General features: G+C 43.3%; 2 protein-coding genes across 2 annotated transcripts in view; both read left to right on the top strand.

The window, feature by feature from the left end:
• The window catches only part of LOC116463582 (vomeronasal type-2 receptor 1-like), a 20369-nt gene extending 17885 nt beyond the window's left edge, over positions 1 to 2484 (top strand). The window contains 1 exon segment of the mRNA XM_058434741.1: positions 1502 to 2484. Within this exon segment, the coding sequence (XP_058290724.1) occupies positions 1502 to 2484 (983 nt within the window).
• Positions 2485 to 7369: 4885 nt separating this feature from the next.
• The window catches only part of LOC116463592 (voltage-gated potassium channel subunit beta-1), a 494818-nt gene continuing 480721 nt past the window's right edge, over positions 7370 to 21466 (top strand). Inside the window, exon 1 of the mRNA XM_058434750.1 lies at positions 7370 to 7659. The gene's annotated coding sequence lies outside the window, so the exon portion shown is untranslated. The remainder of the gene's footprint in view (positions 7660 to 21466) is intronic.

The raw sequence follows: 21466 nt of genomic DNA, 5'->3' as shown, positions 1-21466 counted from the left end.
CTTCTTCTTCTTCCTTCTTCTTTCTTCTTCTCCTCTTGCTCCTTCTTCTCTTTCTTCTTCTCCTCCTCCTTCTTCTTCCTTGTCCTCCTCCTCCTCCCTCCTCCTCCCCCCTCCTTCTTCTTCCTTCTTCTCTTTCTTCCTCCTTCCTCCTCCTCCCTCCTGCTTCTTCCTCCTCTTCCTTCTTCTTATTCTTCCTCTTCTCCTCCTCCTTCTTCCTCTGCTTCTGCTTCTTCCTCGTTTGCTTCTTCTTCCTCCTCCTCTTTCTCCCCCTCCTCCACTGCTGCTGCTTCTTTTCCCCTCCCTCCCCTACCCTCCCCTCCCCTTCCCTCTGAGTCAGAGTCTTGTACTGTCACCCAGGCTGGAGTGCAGTGGCACCATCTTGGCTCACTGCAAACTCAGCCTCCTGGGCTCAAGTAATCCTCCCACCTCAGCCTCCCAAGTATCTGGGACTACAGGCACGCACTATCACTCCCGGCTGATTTTTTGTATTACTTGGCAGAGACAAGGTTTTGCCATGTTGCCCAGGCTGGTCTCGAACTCCTGGGCTCAAGTGATCCACCCACCTCTGCCTCCCAAAGTGCTAGGACTACAGGCCTGGGCCACTGTGCCCAGCATTGTTTTCCTTCTTATCCTCAGTTACTCTCTACCTATTCCTTCAAATCTGCATCTGGAGGGTGAAGAGGGGAAAAGCTCTGAGTAAGCAAAGACAAAATTCTCTTTCATAAGGGTGATATTGAATGAAAGACAGAAAACATTTGCATTTTAATCAACCTTATTCCTGTTAACAATTCTCTCGATTGTTTTGCCTCAGTAGCTTTAATTTTTTTTACATTTTTTTTTCATTTGTGGATTGTTCTTGGGTTTATGAGGATACATACCACTCTTCTCAATTAGCTAACTGGAGTAGTAAGAAAGAAGCTTCTTACTGGAAAAGGCCAATGCGGAAAAGCCTGAAACTGAGAAGGGAGACTGACTTTCCAAAACTGAAAATAATTCTCAATCTGTAATATTATCTGTACACTCTAAGGTCATTTTATCACTATTTCTTTTGAGATATTATATATATTCTATATAAAGGGATTTTCAACAAGTCCCCACTCTAGAACTATGAGGGCTCTGGGATATTCGCAGTGGAAGGGGACAATTGAATTTCTTTTTTTTTTTTTTTTTTTTGAGACAGAGTATCGCTCTGTCGCCCAGGCTGGAGTGCAGTGGCGCAATCTCGGCTCACTGCAAGCTCCGCCTCCCGGGTTCACGCCATTCTCCTGCCTCAGCCTCTCCCAGTAGCTGGGACTACAGGCGCCCGCCACCGCGCCCAGCTAATTTTTTTTTTTTTTTTTGTATTTTTAGTAGAGACGGAGTTTCACCGTGGTCTCGATCTCCCGACCTTGTGATCCGCCCGCCTCGGCCTCCCAAAGTGCTGGGATTACAAGCGTGAGCCACTGCGCCCGGCCGACAATTGGATTTCTTTACAGTCAATTCTCTGTTCTTCGTTCAATAGGTGAAAGGGAGTGTGAACAATGTGATGAAGACTATTGGTCAAATGCACAAAAGAGCGAGTGTGTGCTGAAAGAGGTGGAATACCTTGCTTATGATGAGGCCCTGGGATTCACACTTGTCATTCTTTCTGTCTTTGGGGCATTTGTGGTCTTGGCAGTCACAACTGTGTATGTGATACACAGGCACACTCCCCTGGTGAACGCCAGTGACCGGCAGCTGAGCTTTCTCGTTCAGGTTTCTCTGATCATCACGCTGCTGTCGTCCATGCTTTTCATTGACAAGCCAAACAATTGGTCCTGCATGGCCGGCCAGGTCACTCTGGCACTGGGCTTTTCTCTTTGCCTGTCTTGCCTTCTTGGAAAGACTAGTTCACTGTTTTTAGCCTACAGAATTTCCAAATCCAGAACTCAACTTACATCCATGCGCCCCCTTTATCGGAAAATCATTGTGCTAATCTCCGTTCTAGTGGAGATTGGCATATGTACAGCCTACTCGGTATTGGAACCTCCCATGGTGTACAAGAACATGGAACCTCAAAATACAAAGATCATTCTGGGATGTAATGAAGTTTCCATAGAGTTTTTGTACTCGATGTTTGGAATTGATGCCTTCCTAGCCTTGCTATGCTTTCTTACAACTTTTGTGGCTCGCCAGTTACCAGATAATTACTATGAAGAAAAATGCGTTACCTTTGAGATGCTTGTCTTTTTCGTCATCTGGATCTCTTTTGTCCCTGCTTATTTGAGCACCAAAGGCAAGTTCAAAGTGGCTGTGGAAATATTTGCAATCTTGGCATCCAGCTATGTTTTGTTGGGTTGTATATTTGCTCCTAAGTGTCTCATTATTTTGCTGAGGCCACAGAGGAATGCCAGTGAAATTGTTAGTGGAAGAGTCTCCACCACAGATAATAGCATCCAACTGACCTCAGCTTCTGTGAGCAGTGAGCTTAACAATACCACAGTGTCAGCTGTTCTGGATGACTAGAGTGGTGATTTACATGTGCCCTTTGACGCTGCAATGATGATGTTGTTCAACATTCCCTTTCAGGATGCTCCTACAGCAGCTGCCTAACACTCTCAGGTAACATTGAGGATTTGGGTTCTGGTGGTGTAGTCTTAGCATGGTACATCAAATCTTGTACTGTAAGATACCATTTAGCATGAACCAGAATACCTTTTACTATTGAAATTAAAAACTATTTTATTCAAACATTTCAAAATACTTTGGTGTAAAGACTATGTAGTAGAGGACATAGTAGGAGCCAGTTATCTAAAATGATAGATAAGGCTGGGTGTGGTGGCTCACGCCTGTAATCCCACCACTTTGGGACACCAAGGTGGGTGGATCACCTGAGGCCAGGAGTTCGAGGCCAGCCTGGGCAACATGGTGAAATCCTGTCTCTACTAAAAATACAAAAATTAGCAAGGAGTGGCAGTGCATCCCTGTAATCCCAGATACGTAGGAGGCTGAGGTGAGAGGATCACTTAAACCTGGGAGGTGGAAGTTGCAGTGAGCCGAGATTGCACCACTGCACTTCAGCCTGGGTGACAGAGACAGAGACACCATCTCAACTAAAAAAAAAAAAAGACAAAAAATTTAGCTCTTGAATGTTCTTATTCTTACATCATGGATGTCTGATCTAGAAATTTACCTAAAACAAAATCACTTAGTGGGGACCAAGAGAGACATTTTGTTCTACATTCTGTTAATGTATCTCTGAAATACACAGCTTTTCTCTGATTGAGGTAAGAATTATAGCCCATGGAGCAGGGGGTTTGGAAGATAATTTATGTTTCAAAGGACTCTGTGACATACAGAGAATATTGAAGGAATTACGATGTCAACAAAACTCAGTTTTTTTTCTTGAACACATATGGAAGTAGACAAGTTTCTCCCAGAGAGAAGGCAAGTCTACAAACCTATCTGCTACAGATTTTCCTGGGGAAGAATATGTGGTAAAGTGCCTGAGTTTTAAAACACCCTTCTACTTGAAAAAGAAAAACAAAGGGAATTAAGATTTGGCAAGGCAATTATTAAGTAGATTATATAGTGAAGACATGAATAGCAAAAAAACAGATGTTTACCTAGAGCAGTATTACAATGCAAGATTTTTTTAGGATAAATTGAATGATAGATACTTGCCCTCTGATTATGTAGAGTTACCTGGAATTTAATTTCCATGTGAGAATGTTATAAAATATTTTCAATCTTTTTCTAGATATGAAGCTTTGAAAATGACCTATATACATTTATGTGTATATGAATATGTGTGGAAAAACAAAATTTATAGAAATGCTGATAAATAAAAAAATGCATGTGTATATTTAACTGTAGAAGTCTGACAGGATCAGAAAGAACTCTCTCTCCAAGATAACTTGATGCTTGTGAATTTCTGTTAAGAAAGCTAGGCAGAGATTCCTGGAGGCTCATGGGAGCAGAAAGTGAAAGTGTGATGACTAGTTTAGCAGGACAAGTCTGTTGGGAACTTATTTACTGATTTTTTTTTAAAAGAATGGTCATTCTAGACCAGACAAAGGGAATGAGCTTCCTGTAATTTAAATAGTGAGTTTACCTCAAGGTTCAGCAAAGCTTAAAATGATCCCTTTATTGAAGAGCCAGTGGTAGTCCCAGGACTTTCTGGGCAAGCATCTATTTACACATCCATCTCCCAACACTTCTACAGCTCTTAGAATTGTTAGAGGAGAGCCTATATCACAGCATGAAGAATGGGGAAACTGCTTTCTTTGGCCCTTCATTTGACCCAGGGAGGAACACTGGAAAAGAAAGAATGCTTTGTCAGAGTATGGAGCAATAGGAAAATGAGAATCCGTGAGTTAATTTCTTATTCAGGTATACATTCAGCTTGAGTATTCTCAACGATTTACCTTGAGATTATAAACAAAAGCTAAAAGATGGCTCGTGTCTAGTGACTTGGTTTACTTTTGTCTTCAAAATATTTTAGTATCAGGGTAATCCTCTTCTTTTCTGAGTTGTTGATTATTGAACATATGGTCTCTAAAAAGATAATTCCAGAAGTCCATTTGGGTAATATCAAAGCCTCCGTTATCTCCTTTCATTTAGCATGGCTTAGTAATACTGTCTTGTCAGACTTGTGTTCTCTGCATTTTTTTTTTTTTTTGATGAGCAATAGGTTTGGGAAATTAGAGAAAATAAATGTCATTGAAAACAAAATATCAACTGAACTTGCATGTTTAACGTTAATATTTACTTACACAACTTTTCAATTTTAACATAAAATTTTCATCAAAATAGCTTGAAGTTATCACTTGTCGATTTGGTACTCATGTATTGTTATAGAAACTGGCTTATGGCAGTTAAAATAAATAATATATGATTGTCAAAGGATGATGGTCTAATTTGTAGTATTGTTTTATTCTTTGTAATTAATTACTTAACTATTAAGATATTTCCCATAAATGGAAAAATATTTTCTCTTTGGATGAATGCATCATGTAAAAGTCATTTCTAGTGAACAAGCAACGACTGAAGTCTCTATCGACACATGTTGCTCTGTAAGAGAATCTCATGTAGAAGTTGCTAGTGACACTCCCTGCTGTGGATGAGCACTTGCTGGTAACTACATACTGGACCTTGGGGAGCAGCTCAGAATTAGTTTCAGGTGTTGCATCAAAATTATGTAGTTGCTGGCTTGGAGAGTAGTATAAAGATTAACTGCTTGAAAAAAAAAGGATACTTTATTCAGGGCTGATATACACACATGCAGGATTGAGCTCTTTTGGTAAACGAGAGGTTTATCAGGGCTGCTCAAACCCACCCCATGAGATTAATTCTTTGAATTAAGGCAAAGATATTTCCTGATAGAAAGTGAATATACTTTCAAAAAGGATAAGATATTCCCACTGCCAGGTTAATTTCCTTAAAACTCTGCTCTGATCTCATCTCTTCCCTGCTCATCAACTCCCAGTGGTTTTCCACTATCTACAGCATGAGTTTAGCTGTCATAGTCTGACATTCAAAACTCTCAGAACACTTTTCCATTTTCTGTGTTCAACAGTTGTCACCTGCCACCTTCCTGCCCATATCCTTTTAACACAATTCAACTACACTCCTGCAATTTCTGAAACTCACCTCCTATTTTCTAGATTTCACACTAGTCACATGGTTCCCTTTTTCCTCGAATGCTCTAATAGCACTTCATCCCTTCCTGCCTCTCTCCCTCCCTCCTTCCTTTCCCTCTCTGCTTTCTCCCTTCCCTCCTTAAGGGCTTGATGTACACCAGACTCAAAGTTAGACATAGAAGATACAGAAAAATGAGACATTGTTCCCCATCTCCAGGTGCTTGCCATCTTTTGGGGTGATAGGTAATAAACCAACAATTACACTATGATGTGATAAAGCTGTGATTGTGGTAGCACAGAGGAAAGGCAGACCGAGTTAAGATCAAGGAAGGCTTCCCGGGTGAGGTGTCACTTGAACAAATCCCAGAAGGACAAGAAAGAACTAGCCATATTGAGAGGTGACAGCATGCTGGCAGCCCTGCAGCCCTCGTTCGCTCTCGGCACCTCCTCGGCCTTGGCCCCCACTCTGGCCGTCGTGAGGAGCCCTTCAGCCCACTGCTGCAATGTGAGAGCCCCTTTCTGGGCTGGCCAATGCCGGAGCCGGCTCCCTCAGCTTGCGGCGAGGTGTGGAGGGAGAGGCGCGGGCGGGAAGCGGGGCCGCGCGCGGCACTTGTGGGCCAGCGCGAGTTCCGGGTGGGCGTGGGCTCGGCGGGCCCCGCACACGGAGCGGCCGGCCGGCCCGCAAGCCCCGGGCAGTGAGGGGCATAGCACCTGGGCCAGCAGCTGCTGTGCTAGATTTATCGCTGGGCCTTAGCTGCCTACTCGTGGGGCAGGGCTTGGGACCTGCAGCCCACCATGCCTGAGCCTTCCCCACCCAGCCGTGGGCTCCTGCGTGGCCCGAGCCTCCCCGACGAGCGCCGCCCCCTGCTCCAGGGCACCCAGTCCCATCGACCACCCAAGGGCTGAGGAGTGCGGGCGCACGGCACGGGACTGGCAGGCAGCTCCACCTGCGGCCCCAGTGCGGGATCCACTGGGTGAAGCCAGCTGGGTTCCTGAGTGGTGGGGACTTGGAGAACCTTTATGTCTAGCTAAGGGATTGTAAATACACCAATGGGCACTCTGTGTCTAGCTCAAGGTTTGTGAATGCACAAATCAGCACCCTGTGTCTAGCTGAGGGTTTGTGAATGCACCAATTGACACTGTAGCTACACTGGTGGGGACTTGGAAAACCTTTGTGTCCACACTCTGTATCTAGCTAATCTAGTGGGGACGTGGAGAACTTTTGTGTCTAGCTCAGGGATTGTAAGTGCACCAATCAGCCTCCTGTCAAAATGGACCAATCAGCTCTCTGTAAAACAGACCAATCGGCTCCCTGTAAAATGGACCAATCAGCAGGATGTGGGTGGGGCCAGAAAGAATAAAAGCAGGCTGCCCCACCCAGCAGTGGCAACGCGCTGGGGTCCTTTTTCTGTCTGTGGAAGGTTTGTTCTTCTGTTCCTTGTAATAAATCTTGCTGCTGCTCGCTGTTTGGGTCCACACTGTCTTTATGAGCTGTAACAGCCACTGCAAAGGTCTGCAGCTTCACTGCTGAAGCCAGCGAGACCACAAACCCACGGGGAGGAACGAACAACTCCAGACGCGCCGCCTTAAGAGCCGTTAACACTCACTGCGAAGGTCTGCAGCTTCACTCCTGAGCCAGCGAGACCACAGACTCAGAGGGAGGATCGAACAACTCCAGACGCGCGGCCTTAAAGAGCCATAACACTCACTGCGAAGGTCTGCAGCTTCACTCCTGAGCCAGCGAGACCACAAACCCACAGGGAGGACCGAACAACTCCAGACGCGCCGCCTTAAAGAGCCATAACACTCACTGCGAAGGTCTGCAGCTTCATCCCTGAGCCAGCGAGACCACGAAGCCACCAGAAGGAAGAAACTGAACACATCTGAACGTCGGAAGGAACAAACTCCGGCCATGCCGCCTTTAAGAACTGTAACATTCACCGCGAGGGTCCGCGGCTTGTGGAAGTCAGTGAGACCAAGGACCCACCAATTCCGGACACAATAGGAAAGGAAGACTAACTAATATTTGCATTCTACCTAACCTACTACTTGGAGCATGGTAAGTGTCAGCTTCCCATCCTCTTTTGTTTGTTTTGGGATTTTTTTTTTTTTTTGGTTTGTTTTCTGTTGCCCCTTATGAAGCATTGTAGGACTTTATCTGTGACTCTTTCATGTCACGGACCATTTTCTGCCGCATACTAGGGTTATCTACTTTCATGTCCTGGGTCTACCTCTACATTATAAATTATTTCATGAAGGGAACTTGAAATCTATTTAGGTATGCATCTATCTATCTATCTATCTATCTATCTATCAGCTATCCATCTTTCTTTGTGGCGTTTTCATATAGAATATAACTTGCACTTAATTGGCACCTAATCTTTTTATATGAAATTTTTTTAAACTTCTAGGTTCAGGGCCATGTGTGCAGGTTTGTTATATAGGTAAACTCATGTTGCAGGGGCTTGTTGTACAGATTATTTCATCACCGAGGTACTAAGCCTAGTACACAATAGTTACTTTTTCTGCTCTTCTCCCTCCTTTCACCCTCCACCTTCAAGGAGGCCCCAGTGTCTCTTGTTCCCTTATTTTTGTCCATGAGTTCTCATTTAGCTCCCAGTTGTAAGTAAGAGCATGCAGTATTTGGTTTTCTGTTCCTGTGTTAATTTACTAAGGGTAATGGCCTCCAACTCCATCCATGTTCCTGCAAAAGACATGATCTAGTTCTTTTTTATGGCTACATAGTAGTCAGTGGCATATATGTACCACATTTTCTTTATCCAGTCTATCATTGATGGGCATTTAGGTTGATTCCATGCTTTGCTATTGTGAGTAGTGATGCAATAAACATATGCATGCACATGTCTTTGTTATGGAATGATTTATATTGCTTTGGGTATATACCCAGTAATGGGATTGCTGAGTTGAATGGTAGTCCTCTTTTTAGCTCTTTAAGGAATTGCCACACTGCTTTCCACAGTGGTTAAACTAACTATACTCCCACCAACAGTGTATAAGTGTTTCCTTTTCTCTGCAACTTTGCCAGCATCTGTTATTTTATTTTATTAACTTTTAAGTTAAGGGGTACATGTGTAGGTTTGTTATACAGGTAAACTTGTGTCATGGGGGTTTGTTGTACAGATTATTTTGTCATCCAGGTATTAAGCCTAGTACCCATTAGTTATTTTTCCTGATCCTCTTGCTCCTCCTACCCTTCACTCTCCTGTGGGCCCTAGGGTGTGGTGTTCCCCTCTATATGTCCATGTATTCTCATCATTTACCCCCATGTATAAGTGAGAACATACATATTATTTGGTTTTCTGTTCTTGTGTCAGTTTGCTGAGGATAATGGCCTCCAGCTCCATTCATGTTCCTGGAAAAGTCATGATCTTGTTCTTTTTTAGGGCTGCATACTATTCCACAGTATATATGTACCACTTTTTTTTAATCCAATCTATCATTGAAGGACTTTTAGGTTAATTCCATGTCTTTGCTATTGTAAATAGTGTGTAATTAACACATGAATGCATGTGTCTTTATAATAGAACAATTTATTTTCCTTTGGGTATATATCCAGTAATGGGATTGCTGGGTCAAATAGCATTTCTATTTTTAGGTCTTTGAGGATTTGCCACAGTGTCTTCCACAATGGCTGAACTAATTTACACTCCCACCAACAGTGTATAAACATTCCTTTTTCTCTACAACCTCTCCAGCATCTCCTATTTTTTGATTTTTAAATAGTAGCTATTCTGATTGGTGTGAGATGGTATCCCATTGTGGCTTTGACTTGCATTTCTTTAGTGATCAGTGATGTTGAGTTTTCTTTCACATGTTTGTTGGCTGCATGTAGCTTCTTTTGAAAAGTGTCTGTTCATGTTCTTTCCCCACTTTTTAATGGGGTTGTTTGTCTTTTTCTTGTAAATTTAAGTTCCTTATAGATGCTTGATATTAGACCTTTGTCAAATGCATAGTTTGCAAAAATGTTCTCTCATTCTGTAGGTTGTCTGCTCACTCTGTTGACAGTTTCCTTTGCTGTAAAGAAGCTCTGTGGTTTAATTAGATCCCATTTGTCAATTTTTACTTTTGTTACAGTTGCTTTAGGCATCTTCATCATGAAATCTTTGCCTATGCCTATGTCCTGAGTGGTATTGCCTAGATTGTCTTCTAGGGTTTTTACAGTTTTCAGTTTTACATTTAAGTCTTTAATCCATCTTGAATTAATTTTTATATATGGTATAAGGAAGGGATCCAGTTTCAATCTTCTGCATATGGCTAGCCAGTTACCCCAGCATCATTTATTGAATAGGGAATCCTTCCCCCGTTGCTTGTTTTTGTCTGGTTTGTTGAAGATCAGATAGTTGTAGTAGGTGTGCAGCCTTATTTCTGGGTTCTCTAGTCTGTTCCATTGGTCTGTGTATCTGTTTTTGTACAAATACCATGTTATTTTGATTACTGTAGCCCTGTAGTATAGTTTCAAGTCAGGTAGTGTGATGCCTCCACCTTTGTTCTTTTTGTTTAGGATTGCCTTGGTTATTTGGGCTCTTTTTTTGGTTCCATATGATTTTTTTTTTTTTTTTTTTTGAGACGGAGTCTCACTCTGTTGCCCAAGCTGGAGTGCAGTGGCATGATCTCAGCTCACTGCAACCTCCGCCTCTTGGGTTCAAGTGATTCTCCTGCCTCAGCCTCCCAAGTAGCTGGAATTACAGTCGCCCACTACCACACTCAGCTGATTTTTGTATTTTAGTAGAGACAGGGTTTCATCATGTTGGCCAAGCTGGTCTCTAACTTCTGACCTCAAGTGATCCTTCTGCCTCAGCCTCCCAAAGTGCTGTGATCACAGGTGTGAGCTACCGTGCCCAGCCCCATATGAATTTTAAAAGTTTTTTCCAGTTTTGTGAAGAATCCCAATGGTAGTTTAATAGAAATAGCAGTGAATCTATAAATTGCTTTGTGCAGTATGGCCATTTTTATATTGATTCTTTCTATTCATGAGTATGAAATGCTTTTCCATTTGTTTGTGTTAATCTCTAATTTATTTGAGAATATTTTGTAGTTCTCCTTGTAGAGATCTTTCCCCTCCCTAGTTAGCTGTATTCCTAGGTATTTTATTCTTTTTGTGGCAGCTGTGAATGGGATTGTGTTCCTAATTTGGTTCTCAGCTTGACTGTTGTTGGTGTATAGGAATGCTAGTAATTTTTACACATTGATTTTGTATTCTGAGACTTTGCTGAAGTTGTCTATTAGCTTAAGAGGCTTTGGGTGAGACTACAGGGTTTTCTAGACATAGGATCATGTCATCTGCAAACAGGGATAGTTTGACTTCCTCTCTTCCTACCTGGATGCCTTTATTTTATTTTCTTCCCTGATTGCCCTGGGCAGAACTTCCAATATTATGTTGAATAGGAGGACATCCTTATCTTGTGCTAGTTTTCAAGGGGAATGGTTCTAGCTTTTGCCCATTCAGTGTGATGTTGGCTGTGGGTTTGTCATAGATGGCTCTTATTATTTTGAGGTATGTTCCTTCAATACCTATTTTACAGAGAGTTTTAAACATGAAGCCATGTTGAATTTTACCAGAAGCCTTTTCTGCATCTATTGGGATAATCATGTGGTTTTTGTCTTCAGTTTTGTTTATGTGATGAATCATATTGATTTGCATATGTTGAACTAATCTTGCATCTCAGGGATAAAGCCTACTTGATCATGGTGGATAAGCTTTTTGATGTGCTGCTAATTTCAGTTTGCCAGTATTCTGTTGATTTTTGCATCAATGTTCACCAAGGATTTGGGGTTAAAGTTTTCTTTTTCTCTTTTGTATCTCTGTCAGGTTTTGGTTTCAGATGAGGATTTGTTATTTTTTTTGACCTTTTTTTTTTGAGATGGAGCCTCACTCTGTCACCCAGGCTGGAGTGCAATGGCGTGATCTCAGGTCACTGCAATCTCTGCCTCCTGGGTTCAAGCCATTCTCCTGCCTCAGCCTCTTGAGTAGCTGGGACTACAGGCACCCACTACCACGTCTGGCTAATTTTTGTATTTTTAGTAGATACGGGGTTTCACCACGTTGGTCAGGCTGGTCTTGAACTCCTGGCCTCAGGTGATCTGCCTGTCTCAGCCTCCCAAAGTGCTGGGATTACAGGCGTAAGCCACCATGCCTGGCCTTGACTTTTTAATGATAGCCATTCTGACTGGTGTGAGATTGTATCTCATTCTGGTTTTGATTTGCATTTCTGTAATGATCAGTGATGTTGAACTTGTTTTCATATGCTTGTTGGCCACATGTATGTCTTCTTTTGAAAAGTGTCGGTTTGGCAGGGTGTGATGGCTCACGCCTGTAATCCCAGCACTTTGGGAGGCTGAGGTGAGTGGATTTCCTGAGGTCAGGAGTTCGAGACCAGCCTGGCAACATGGTGAAACCCTGTCTCTACTAAATATACAAAAATTAACCGGGCATAGTGGTGGGCGCCTGTAATCCCAGCTACTTGGGAGGCTGAGACAGAAGAATCGCTTGAACCTGGGAGGTGGAGGTTGCAGTGAGCCAAGACCATGCCATTGCACTCCAGCCTGGGCAAGAAGAGCGAAACTCCATCTCAAAAAAATAAAAATAAATAAATAAATAAAAGCATATATTCATGTTACTTGCTTACTTTTTAATGGGGTTGTTTTTGTTTTTTTTCTTGTAAATTTGTTTCAGTTCCTTGTAAGATGCTGGATGTTAGACCTTTGTTGGATGCATGGTTTGCAGAAATTTTCTCCCATTCTGTAGGTTTTCTGTTTATTCTGTTGATAGTTTCATTTGCTGTGCAGAAGCTCTTTAGTTTAATTAAATCTCATTTGTCAATTTTTGGTTTTGCTGCAATTGCTTTTGGCATCTTTGTCATAAAATTTTTGTCCGTTCCTATGTTCAAAATGATATTGCTTAGGTGGCACCCAATCTTTTTAATAGATGATGAATAAAGTTATAAAAATAGCTAACCACTCATGTAGCAAGGCATAGGGACAGTGTGTCAACATAAGATGAGGAAGAAAGGCTTCGGGCCTGGAGCACAGCAGGAATGGAGGAAGGTGGAAAGAACCTGTTTTCAAGATAGTAGGGGCTAGCTTCAGAGTAACAGGCATTTCCATTGAGGAAGGAGGATGGAGAGTGGACTAAAAAGAAGGAGGCCAGTTGAAATGGAAGAGTGAAGTCTTGAAAAGTTATTCCATCATATTTGTTTAATTATTTTCCCATAATATTTTCTACTCATGTTTGCATTTTTGAATAAAAAAGGCTTTTCTCATTTCCCCTTACTCCGACCTCCCACACACAGTGCCCTCCCTTTTGAGCTGCCATTGTAAACAGCAGCTCTTTCAAATATCTACAGGCAGAATAAGTAGCTACAGTTTCAAAGTAGAATTATTAACAATTTATGTAAATAATCTTGCTAAAATTCACGTATTTACATTTTTAGGGGATTGTTATTTATTTCCCCTGATAGTTTTTGGAAAACCAGTTTGGATACAAAAAGGATAATGCGAAAATCTGAATAGACCAGTTATATTAGTTAAGGCAGGTTAACTTTTGGAACAAACAATCTCTAAATCTTAGAGGCTTAGCAGATAACACTTCACACACACTGAGACTAATGCTGATCAGGCTACTTTCCTTGAAAGCCGTCCTCTAGGCAGTGACTCAGGGAGTCTGTTGGATGTTGTCTATTTGCCCCTTCTCTGCCTTACCCTCTCTGCTCTTTCACCTCTATGGACTGCATCACATAAACTCCTTTGCCTGTAGCTTCCAGTGGGTTTTGCCAAAGGGAGGCACTAACGGGAGACTGGAGGTGAGAGGAGAGGCCCTCTCAGGTCTTTGTTGTTTCACTCATGGCTCATTTCTCTATCTGTGGCCACTCTCCCATGGCTACAGCTCTTACTAGGTGACATGCATGTGAATCCCTCCCCTTCTCCTTCCAGACTTGGGTGTGATAACACCTTCCTACTGTTCCTGGCCCTGGGTGTTTCACCATCCTCTGTTAAATCCTGTCACTTTGCCCACTCATTTCAATAGTTCCTTCTTTAAACTGTCTTATTTTTTGGGTGCCCCAGCTATTTATTGCTGGGGTCCTAACTCATAGAGTGATCCAAATTATTTTCGTTTTATGATACTGCCCCATTCTTGATGCAAGCCATACATGGTTCCTGCTAAAGGGGAAGAGGACCTGTGGGGTCATCTGAAATGAAAGTGTGAAGTCTTGGGGAAGAGAACATGAGCATGTAAGATACTCAGCCATCAAGGCCCATAAAGTGACACAGATCATTTTTGTTCACATTCTATTGGCCAGAAGTCATCACATGGCCCCATTTTAAGGCAACAGAGCTGGCAAATGTGGCCCCTGGTTAAGAAGCCATATTCATCAACAATTCCACATTATGAAAAGGGAACATGAATCTTCAGTGATCAGTTAGCCATCCAGAGAATAAAATCAAATAGCCTAAAATAGAAGTATTCATAGAAAGTTTCAAATAATGTACATAAAAAATGACACGTAACAAATGAAGACATAGGAAGATATGTAGAAGATTTTGGAAAGATGGCAGCAGTTATACAGTTGTTGAACCTACCAGAACACCACTCCCCAATAGAGTAACCAGAATAGCAAGGCCAAAACCCCATGAAAGATATTTACATCATGACTAGGTGATACGATATCCCCATATACACCTACATACTACCAGGTAGGAGCAAAAGCTGCAAGATCTGTGTGGTATCAGAAATGATGTGGAAGGAAGTAGAAAGAAGTTAGAGGTACTCCTGATACTGTGAGAGCTTGGAAAACCCCACAGCTGCCATCAGGCAATCACTGGGAGCTCAGCAGGCCATTCTGAGCTCAGCAGCAGAAACTGCTGAAAGAATAGGAAATAGGGTAAGGCTAAATAAAAATGCAATGTCAATTGTCACTTTAAAAAGTTATTTGTGGTATTCACTGAAGAAGAACGTGTATATATTCACTTCCTTGGAGTGAATTTGCTGAGTCATGGGGTATATCTATCTATCTCTCTGCCCCATGACTCAGCAAATTCACTCCAAGGAATATACCTAACTAAATTATGCCTGTATGCGTACCAAAAAGATGAATACTAGAAGATTTGCAGCAACATTAAACTACACAAATGTCCATCAACAGTAGAATGGATCAATAAACTGACATATACTCACTCAGTGCAATAGTGTACAGCAATAAGAATGAATGGGCTGCTTTGTAGAGAAAAAAGTATGGGGTGGTAAGATTGGAAGCTGGGAAGTGATTTGGAAATTGGTAGTGATTACTGTCATCTAGGCAATAGCTCGTGATGGCTTGGCTGGGAACAGAGCTCTCAACAATTTGGGGTGAGTTTAACCATCACATCAGATTTGCTGACATCCTTTAGACATCTGACACTTGCACATTTGAAGCACATGTTCAAATAAAAGGGTACACATTAGAAAGCTATAATTTAAACATCTAACATCACTTCCAAAAATAATCCTATTGAGAGGTGACAACATGTTAGCAGCCCTCACTCTCAGTGCCTCCTCGGCCTCGGCATCCGCTCTGGCCACACTTGAGGAGCCCTTCAGCCTGCCACTGCACTGTGGGAGCCCCTCTCTGGGCTACTGGAGGCCAGAGCTGGCTCCCTCAGCTTGTGGGGAGGTGTGGAGGGAGAGGCACTGGCGGGAACTGGGGCTGCACGCAGCGCTCGCAGGCCAGCATGAGTTTTAGGTGGGCACAGGCTCAGCGGGCCCCACACTCGGAGTAGCCGGCCCCCGGGCAGGGAGGGGCTTAGCACCTGGGCCAGCAGCTGTGGAGGGTGCGTCGGCTTGAATTCTCACCGGGCCTTGGCTGCCTCCCCATGGGGCAGGGCTTGGGACCTGCAGTCCACCATGCCCTCCCCTCCGCCTAGCTCCCCTGCACCCCCTCCCCTGCCACCCTCTCTCCTCCCCTCTCCTCTCCCTCCCCCCTCCCCCCCGTGGGCTCCCACACAGCCCGAGCCTACCTGACTGGCGCCACCCTCTGCTCCGCGGTGTCTGGTCCCATCTACCACCCAAGGGCTGAGGTGTGCAGGTGCGTGGTGTGGGACTGGTGGGCAGCTCCACCCGTGGCCCAGGTGCTGGATCCACTAGGTGAAGCCAGCTGGGCTCCTGAGTTGGGTGGGGTCTTGGAGAACTTTTATGTTTAGCTGGAGGATTGTATATGCACGAATCAGCACTGTGTCTAGCTCCTAGCTCGGGGTTTGTGGATACACCAGTCAGCACTCTGTATCTAGCTAATCTGGTGGGGACTTGGATAACTTTTATGTCTAGCTAAAGGTTTGTAAATGCACCAATCAGCACTTTGTGTTTAGCTCAAGGTTTGTAAATGCACCAATCAGCACCCCGTGTCTAACTCAAGGTTTGTAAACACACCAATCAGTGCTCTGCATCTAGCTAATCTAGTGGGGACTTGGAGAACTTTTGTGTCCTAGCCAAAGGATTGTAAATGCACCAGTCAGTATTCTGTGTCTAGCTCAAGGTTTGTAAACGCATCAATCAGTGCTGTGTCTAGCTAATCTAGTGGGGACTTGGATAACTTTTATGTCTAGCTAGAGGATTGTAAACACACCAATCAGCACCCTGTCAAAACAGACCAATCAGCTCTCTGTAAAACGGACCAATCAGCAGGATGTGGGTGGGGTCAGATAAGGGAATAAAAGCAGGCTGCCCCAGCCTGCAGCAGCAACCCGTTTGGGTCCCATTCCATGCTGTGGAAGCTTTGTTGCTTCGCTGTTTGCAGTAAATCTTGCTCACTCTTTGGGTCTGCACCTGCCTTTAAGAGCTGTAACACTCACCGCGAAGGTCTGCACCTTCACTCCTGAAGCCAGCAAGACCACGAACCCACGGGAAGGAGCGAGTAACTCCAGACGCGCAGCCTTTAAGAGCTGTAACACTCACCGCGAAGGTCTGCAGCTTCACTCCTGAAGTCACTCCGGACGCATCTGAATATTTGAAGGAACAAACTCCGGACACGCCATCTTTTAAGAACTGTAACACTCACTGTGAGGGTCCCAGCATCACTCTTGAAGTCATTGAGACCACGAACCTACCAGAAGGAAGAAACTCTGGACGCATCTGAACATCTGAAGGAACAAACACTGGACACACCATCTTTAAGAACTGTAACACTCACTGCGAGGGTCCGCAGCCTCATTCTTGAAGTCAGCGAGACCAAGAACCCACCAATTCCGGACACACTATTACATTGTACTAGCTTCTACTGCCCTTTGTATTTCTGATTAATAAGGAAATCATTTAACTTGATAAAGCCACCTGGGTAGAAAATGATTTTGTCAAAATGGTTGCCTAAGCTTGCTAGTAGTTGAAAAACATAAATGAAAAACTTTCCTGCTGCTTCTTTCCCATTTAAAAGTTTAGCGTGAGTAAACCTTTTTCCTTTCTGTCTTTATTTTGTTTAGTAATGCTTTTACAAGTGCTGTTGGAGAAGACAGCCATATTCTAGGAGGTGTCAAGAGAATAAAAATGGATATGGGATGCAAATGCTGTTTCTATTCTTTAAAAAGCAACTAGCTAACCCAGAAACCATTGTTTGGTACACATATGTGTGAAGCAGAAAGACATAATCTCTTTGGGTCATTTATTGATATGGTGAGATGCAAAGCAAAGAAATTAGAGCTATAGCTTAACCAGCACCTGGCCTTTTCTTCCTCCCTAAATCAACCTTGATTTCTAATTTTTATCTAACTTTATCTTTGAAGTTTCTCTGCATGATGCTCCCATTTTTGGGATGGAGTATATTGATTTATAGGTCAAGCACATGAGTTTCTTAAGGCAAAGCACAAATTACTTACTACTTTATTGTTGTTTTGTTGTTGTTTTTGTCTTTGCCTTACCAACTTCAGTTTAAAAGTAAATCTTTCCACAGTGTAAAGTAGACTGACAGAGTGGCCAGCATCCTCAGTGATGGTCTTGATTGGGAAGACAAACGCAAGGTGATTTACTTTAGTGTCCTAGTCTCAGAACTGGTTGGAGAAGGTAGAGTAAAATGGCTAATACCAATGATTTTAGAAAAACAATGGCTTGGCGCTGATTGTGTACTTTCTTGCTGGGTAATCCCAGGTCAATTACTTTACGTCTCTAAGCACTAAGCCTGGCACATGGTAAACGTTCAACAACTAGTTACACTAGTTGTAACAGAGAGAATTTAACCATCAGCTATTAGTATTGTTATTAGTAGTTGCCCCTATGTGTACTTATCTCAGACCCATGGATTGGGCATTTTATTTTATTATTTGAGACAAAGTTTCACTTTGTTGCCCAGGCTGAAGTGCAGTGGCACGATCTCGGCTCACTGCAACCTCCGCCTCCTGGGTTCAAGCCATTCTCATGCCTTAGCCTCCTGAGCAGCTGGGATTACAGGTGCCTGCCACCAGGCCTGGCTGATTTTTTTGTATTTTAGTAGATACGGGGTTTCACCATGTTGCCCAGCCTGGTCTCGAACTCCAGAGCTCAGGGAATCCACCCATCTCGGCCTCCCAAAGTGCTAGGATTACAGGTGTGAACTGCCGTGGAATTGGGCATTTTAAACCCCAGTGGGACAATGAGCCCTTCTTTATTTCCTGTGAGAGTTAGTGGCACTTTTGGGCCATATAGTTCCAGAAATCAGAAACCTGGGAACCATCATTAAAAATTCTTTTTCCTTCCACTGTCACCTCCATTCTCCCTCCAAACTCCACGTATGGCACATGCACAACAGCCAGCGAGTTATCTGCTAATTCCTGTCAATTCCAGCTTTGATTTGGCTCCCAGATCAGCTTTTTCCTCTTTATTCATCCCGTCCATCAGCAACCTTGGCCCCAGCTTTGTTGTCTCTCCTATCTTCGTTCTTTCTGTCTCTCTCTCTCTCTTTTGTTTTTAGAAATAAGGTCTCACTCTGTCACCCAGGCTAGAGTGCAGTGGCACAATCACAGCTCATTGCAGCCTTGAACTCCTGGGCTGCAGTGAGCTATGATTGTGCCACTAAGATGGGAGGGCTCAAGTGATCCTCCTACCTCAGCCTCCTGAGTAGCTGGGACTACAGGCAAGTGCCATTGTTCCTGGCTTACCCTGGTTCTCTAACACTCATCTCTCTCTATTAGATATACACATTTTAGGCCAGGCACGGTGGCTCACACCTGTAATCCCAGCACTTTGGGAGGCTGAGGAGGGTGGATCACAAAGTCAGGAGATCGAGACCATCCTGGCTAACATGCTGAAACCCCATCTCTAATAAATGAAATACAAAAAATTAGCCAGGCGTGGTGGTGGGCACCTGTAGTCCCAGTTACTCGGGAGGCTGAGCAGGAGAATGGCATGAACCCGGGAGGCAGAGGTTGCAGTGAGCCAAGATCGTGCCACTGCACTCCAGCCTGGGCGACAGTGCGAGACTCCGTCTCAAAAAAAAAAAAAAGATATATACATTTTTTTTTCTCTCTCTCTACTGTTCACTGCTGTATTCCCAGTACCTAGAATGGTGCCTGGAGAATGTTAAATGCACTTAAATGTTACCTGTTGAATGAAGGGATGAATGTAGAGAGGAAAGGAATGAAAGAATAAATGCCAAGGCTACTCCCTTCTTTTAGGCCAATATCACATGCATTTGGATTTCTGCAGTCATCTCCTAAGGGGCTACCTGTCTTCAGGCTTGCTTTCTACCTTTTATTTTCTGTACTGTAGCCAGAGTTGTCTTTCTAAGAGGCATATCTAATTTTACTACTTCCTGGCTAAATTCCCTAGCAGCCTTTGACCACTCTGCCCTCGTTCCTTATTTATCTTTCTTTCCTGGCACTCTTCTCTGACCTTTTGTGGCTTCCCTTCCCTCCAGCTACATTATTTACCATTCCCTGGATTCATCTCCTTTGAGAAAAGGTGGCTCCTTCTTCCTGGAATATTCCTCCCTTCCCTGTGCCTCTTTGGTCAGCTACCTTCCTCCAGCTATTAAAGACTCAAGCAACTTATCACTTCTCTGTGGAAGCTTTCTGATCAACTTCTGTCGACTAAGTTGGCATTAGGCACCTTTCTTGGTGTTACTGTAGCACTCTGGCTCCATTGATGACAGGATTTTGTGTTGTAGTGGCCTTTGGAAGGGAGCACCTTGAGCTCAGTGTGCTCTGTATTGTACGTCTCTGCATTTCTTATTCCTCACAGAAAGACTGACACGTGATAAGTGCTTAACAAATGCTTTCTGAATGTCACTATACCATATCAGGTGACTGCTGAACTGGGAGGTCAGTGTTTTGGGTCAGTGTAATCCAGATACAGATGGAACTGTACACGATTAGTTTTTGTTCATTTTTAAAGTTTCTAGGCAGTACTGGCATGGAGTTGTATATTAGTCCATGGTTGTGGTTTTATTGAAGCTTTTTGAAATATGGTCGTGCTCTCTAATAAACGCCACATAAAGACTACTTTAAACACCATTACAGAATCTGAGATAACTTGCTTCTAGAGAAACAGTCTTTAGCCTGTGGACAGAGCCACCATAAGCCACAGCTACCCACCATGGTCAACACAGCATGCTGCTGGCTCAGGGCTTTCCATCCACTGGTGCAGGTCATGACAGGTAAAGCTGACTTAATGTAACCACCAAGACCCAAATGCCTTGCCTAACCACCACAGCACAAGGTTCATGGACACATTTCCTGGCCCTGTTGAATGCCTCTCTGCCTAAATATTTTGCTCTCCCCCAATTCCATGCCTTTGCTCAATTTTTGGTGTGGAATTTTCAATTCCAAATCCATGAAATGTTGCAGTCATTGAGAATGCACCAGATTATATCCTTCTTTTCCTCCTGGGTGTATAACAAAACAGAACATACGTCAAAAATTAGCAAATGGGAGGCCAAAACGCCATCTTTATTATGATAAACACTGAGTTGAAGCTGTAACTTATTGTGAGCATCAAGTGGGTTTCCTAAATCTGATTCCAAGAATGAAGTAGCCTCACCCAGTCACAGGTGATGCAGGACCCAGCAGGTCGCCTCATAATGAAGATGGGATGTCAGAAAACAAGGGAATGCTCCCATACCCTGTGGGCAGCTCATGCCTGAAGAAAATGCTGGACAAGGTATCTGGCTCAGCTATGTCACTCCACTTCCCCTTAGGCGTTGGTAAAGCAGTGGAGGCAGGCCAAGGGTGTTACCCTACTTGAGCTCCCTCAGTATGGAAGGAGTGAAGAGTGGGGAGAAGTGTTCCCACCCTGCACCATGCACATAATAAGGGCTGAAATAACCTTTATAACTTAATCAATAAAACGTAGATTAGGAGGTGCTACTGTTCCACAATAGGATTTTGCTCCTTTGAGTTCCTATACTTGCCTGCTGTACTGGAACATATATGGATGGTAATTTTTCACTAGTAAAGAGAAGACTGGGTGAATCATTTATGGATGGCTTATAATGAACTCTAATGATGGTCACATAAAATGTCTGCTGTATTTCTTGACTGTATTGTAATGCTACCCATTGCAATACAAATTGAAGAAATAGCCATTAAATTGACTCAATTTATTTTTAAACTATAATCCCTTTCAGACTTCTAAGTTAAAGACCAGTAATGGATACATTGCTTTGACCTTAAGACATTAATGTTGCATTTTAAAAGCTGGCTAATATGGGTCCATGTGATGTTTATCAGATTTAGAAGCTTGATCACTTAATAATGTCATGGTCCCTATCACTATACAGTATCAAATGTCCTGCTGAACTGGAGGCTGGTGTTTTGGGTCAGTGTAACCAAGATACAGAGAGAAGTGATGAGGATAGCTGACCTTTCAGAAAGTCTTAGGATCTGTGATGTAAAACTGTGCCAGCTTACAGGTT

This window comes from Hylobates moloch, unplaced genomic scaffold (genome assembly GCF_009828535.3).
Source record: "Hylobates moloch isolate HMO894 unplaced genomic scaffold, HMol_V3 SCAFFOLD_43, whole genome shotgun sequence".
Classification (NCBI taxonomy): domain Eukaryota; kingdom Metazoa; phylum Chordata; class Mammalia; order Primates; family Hylobatidae; genus Hylobates; species Hylobates moloch.
This window is presented reverse-complemented; position numbering and strand designations above follow the sequence as displayed.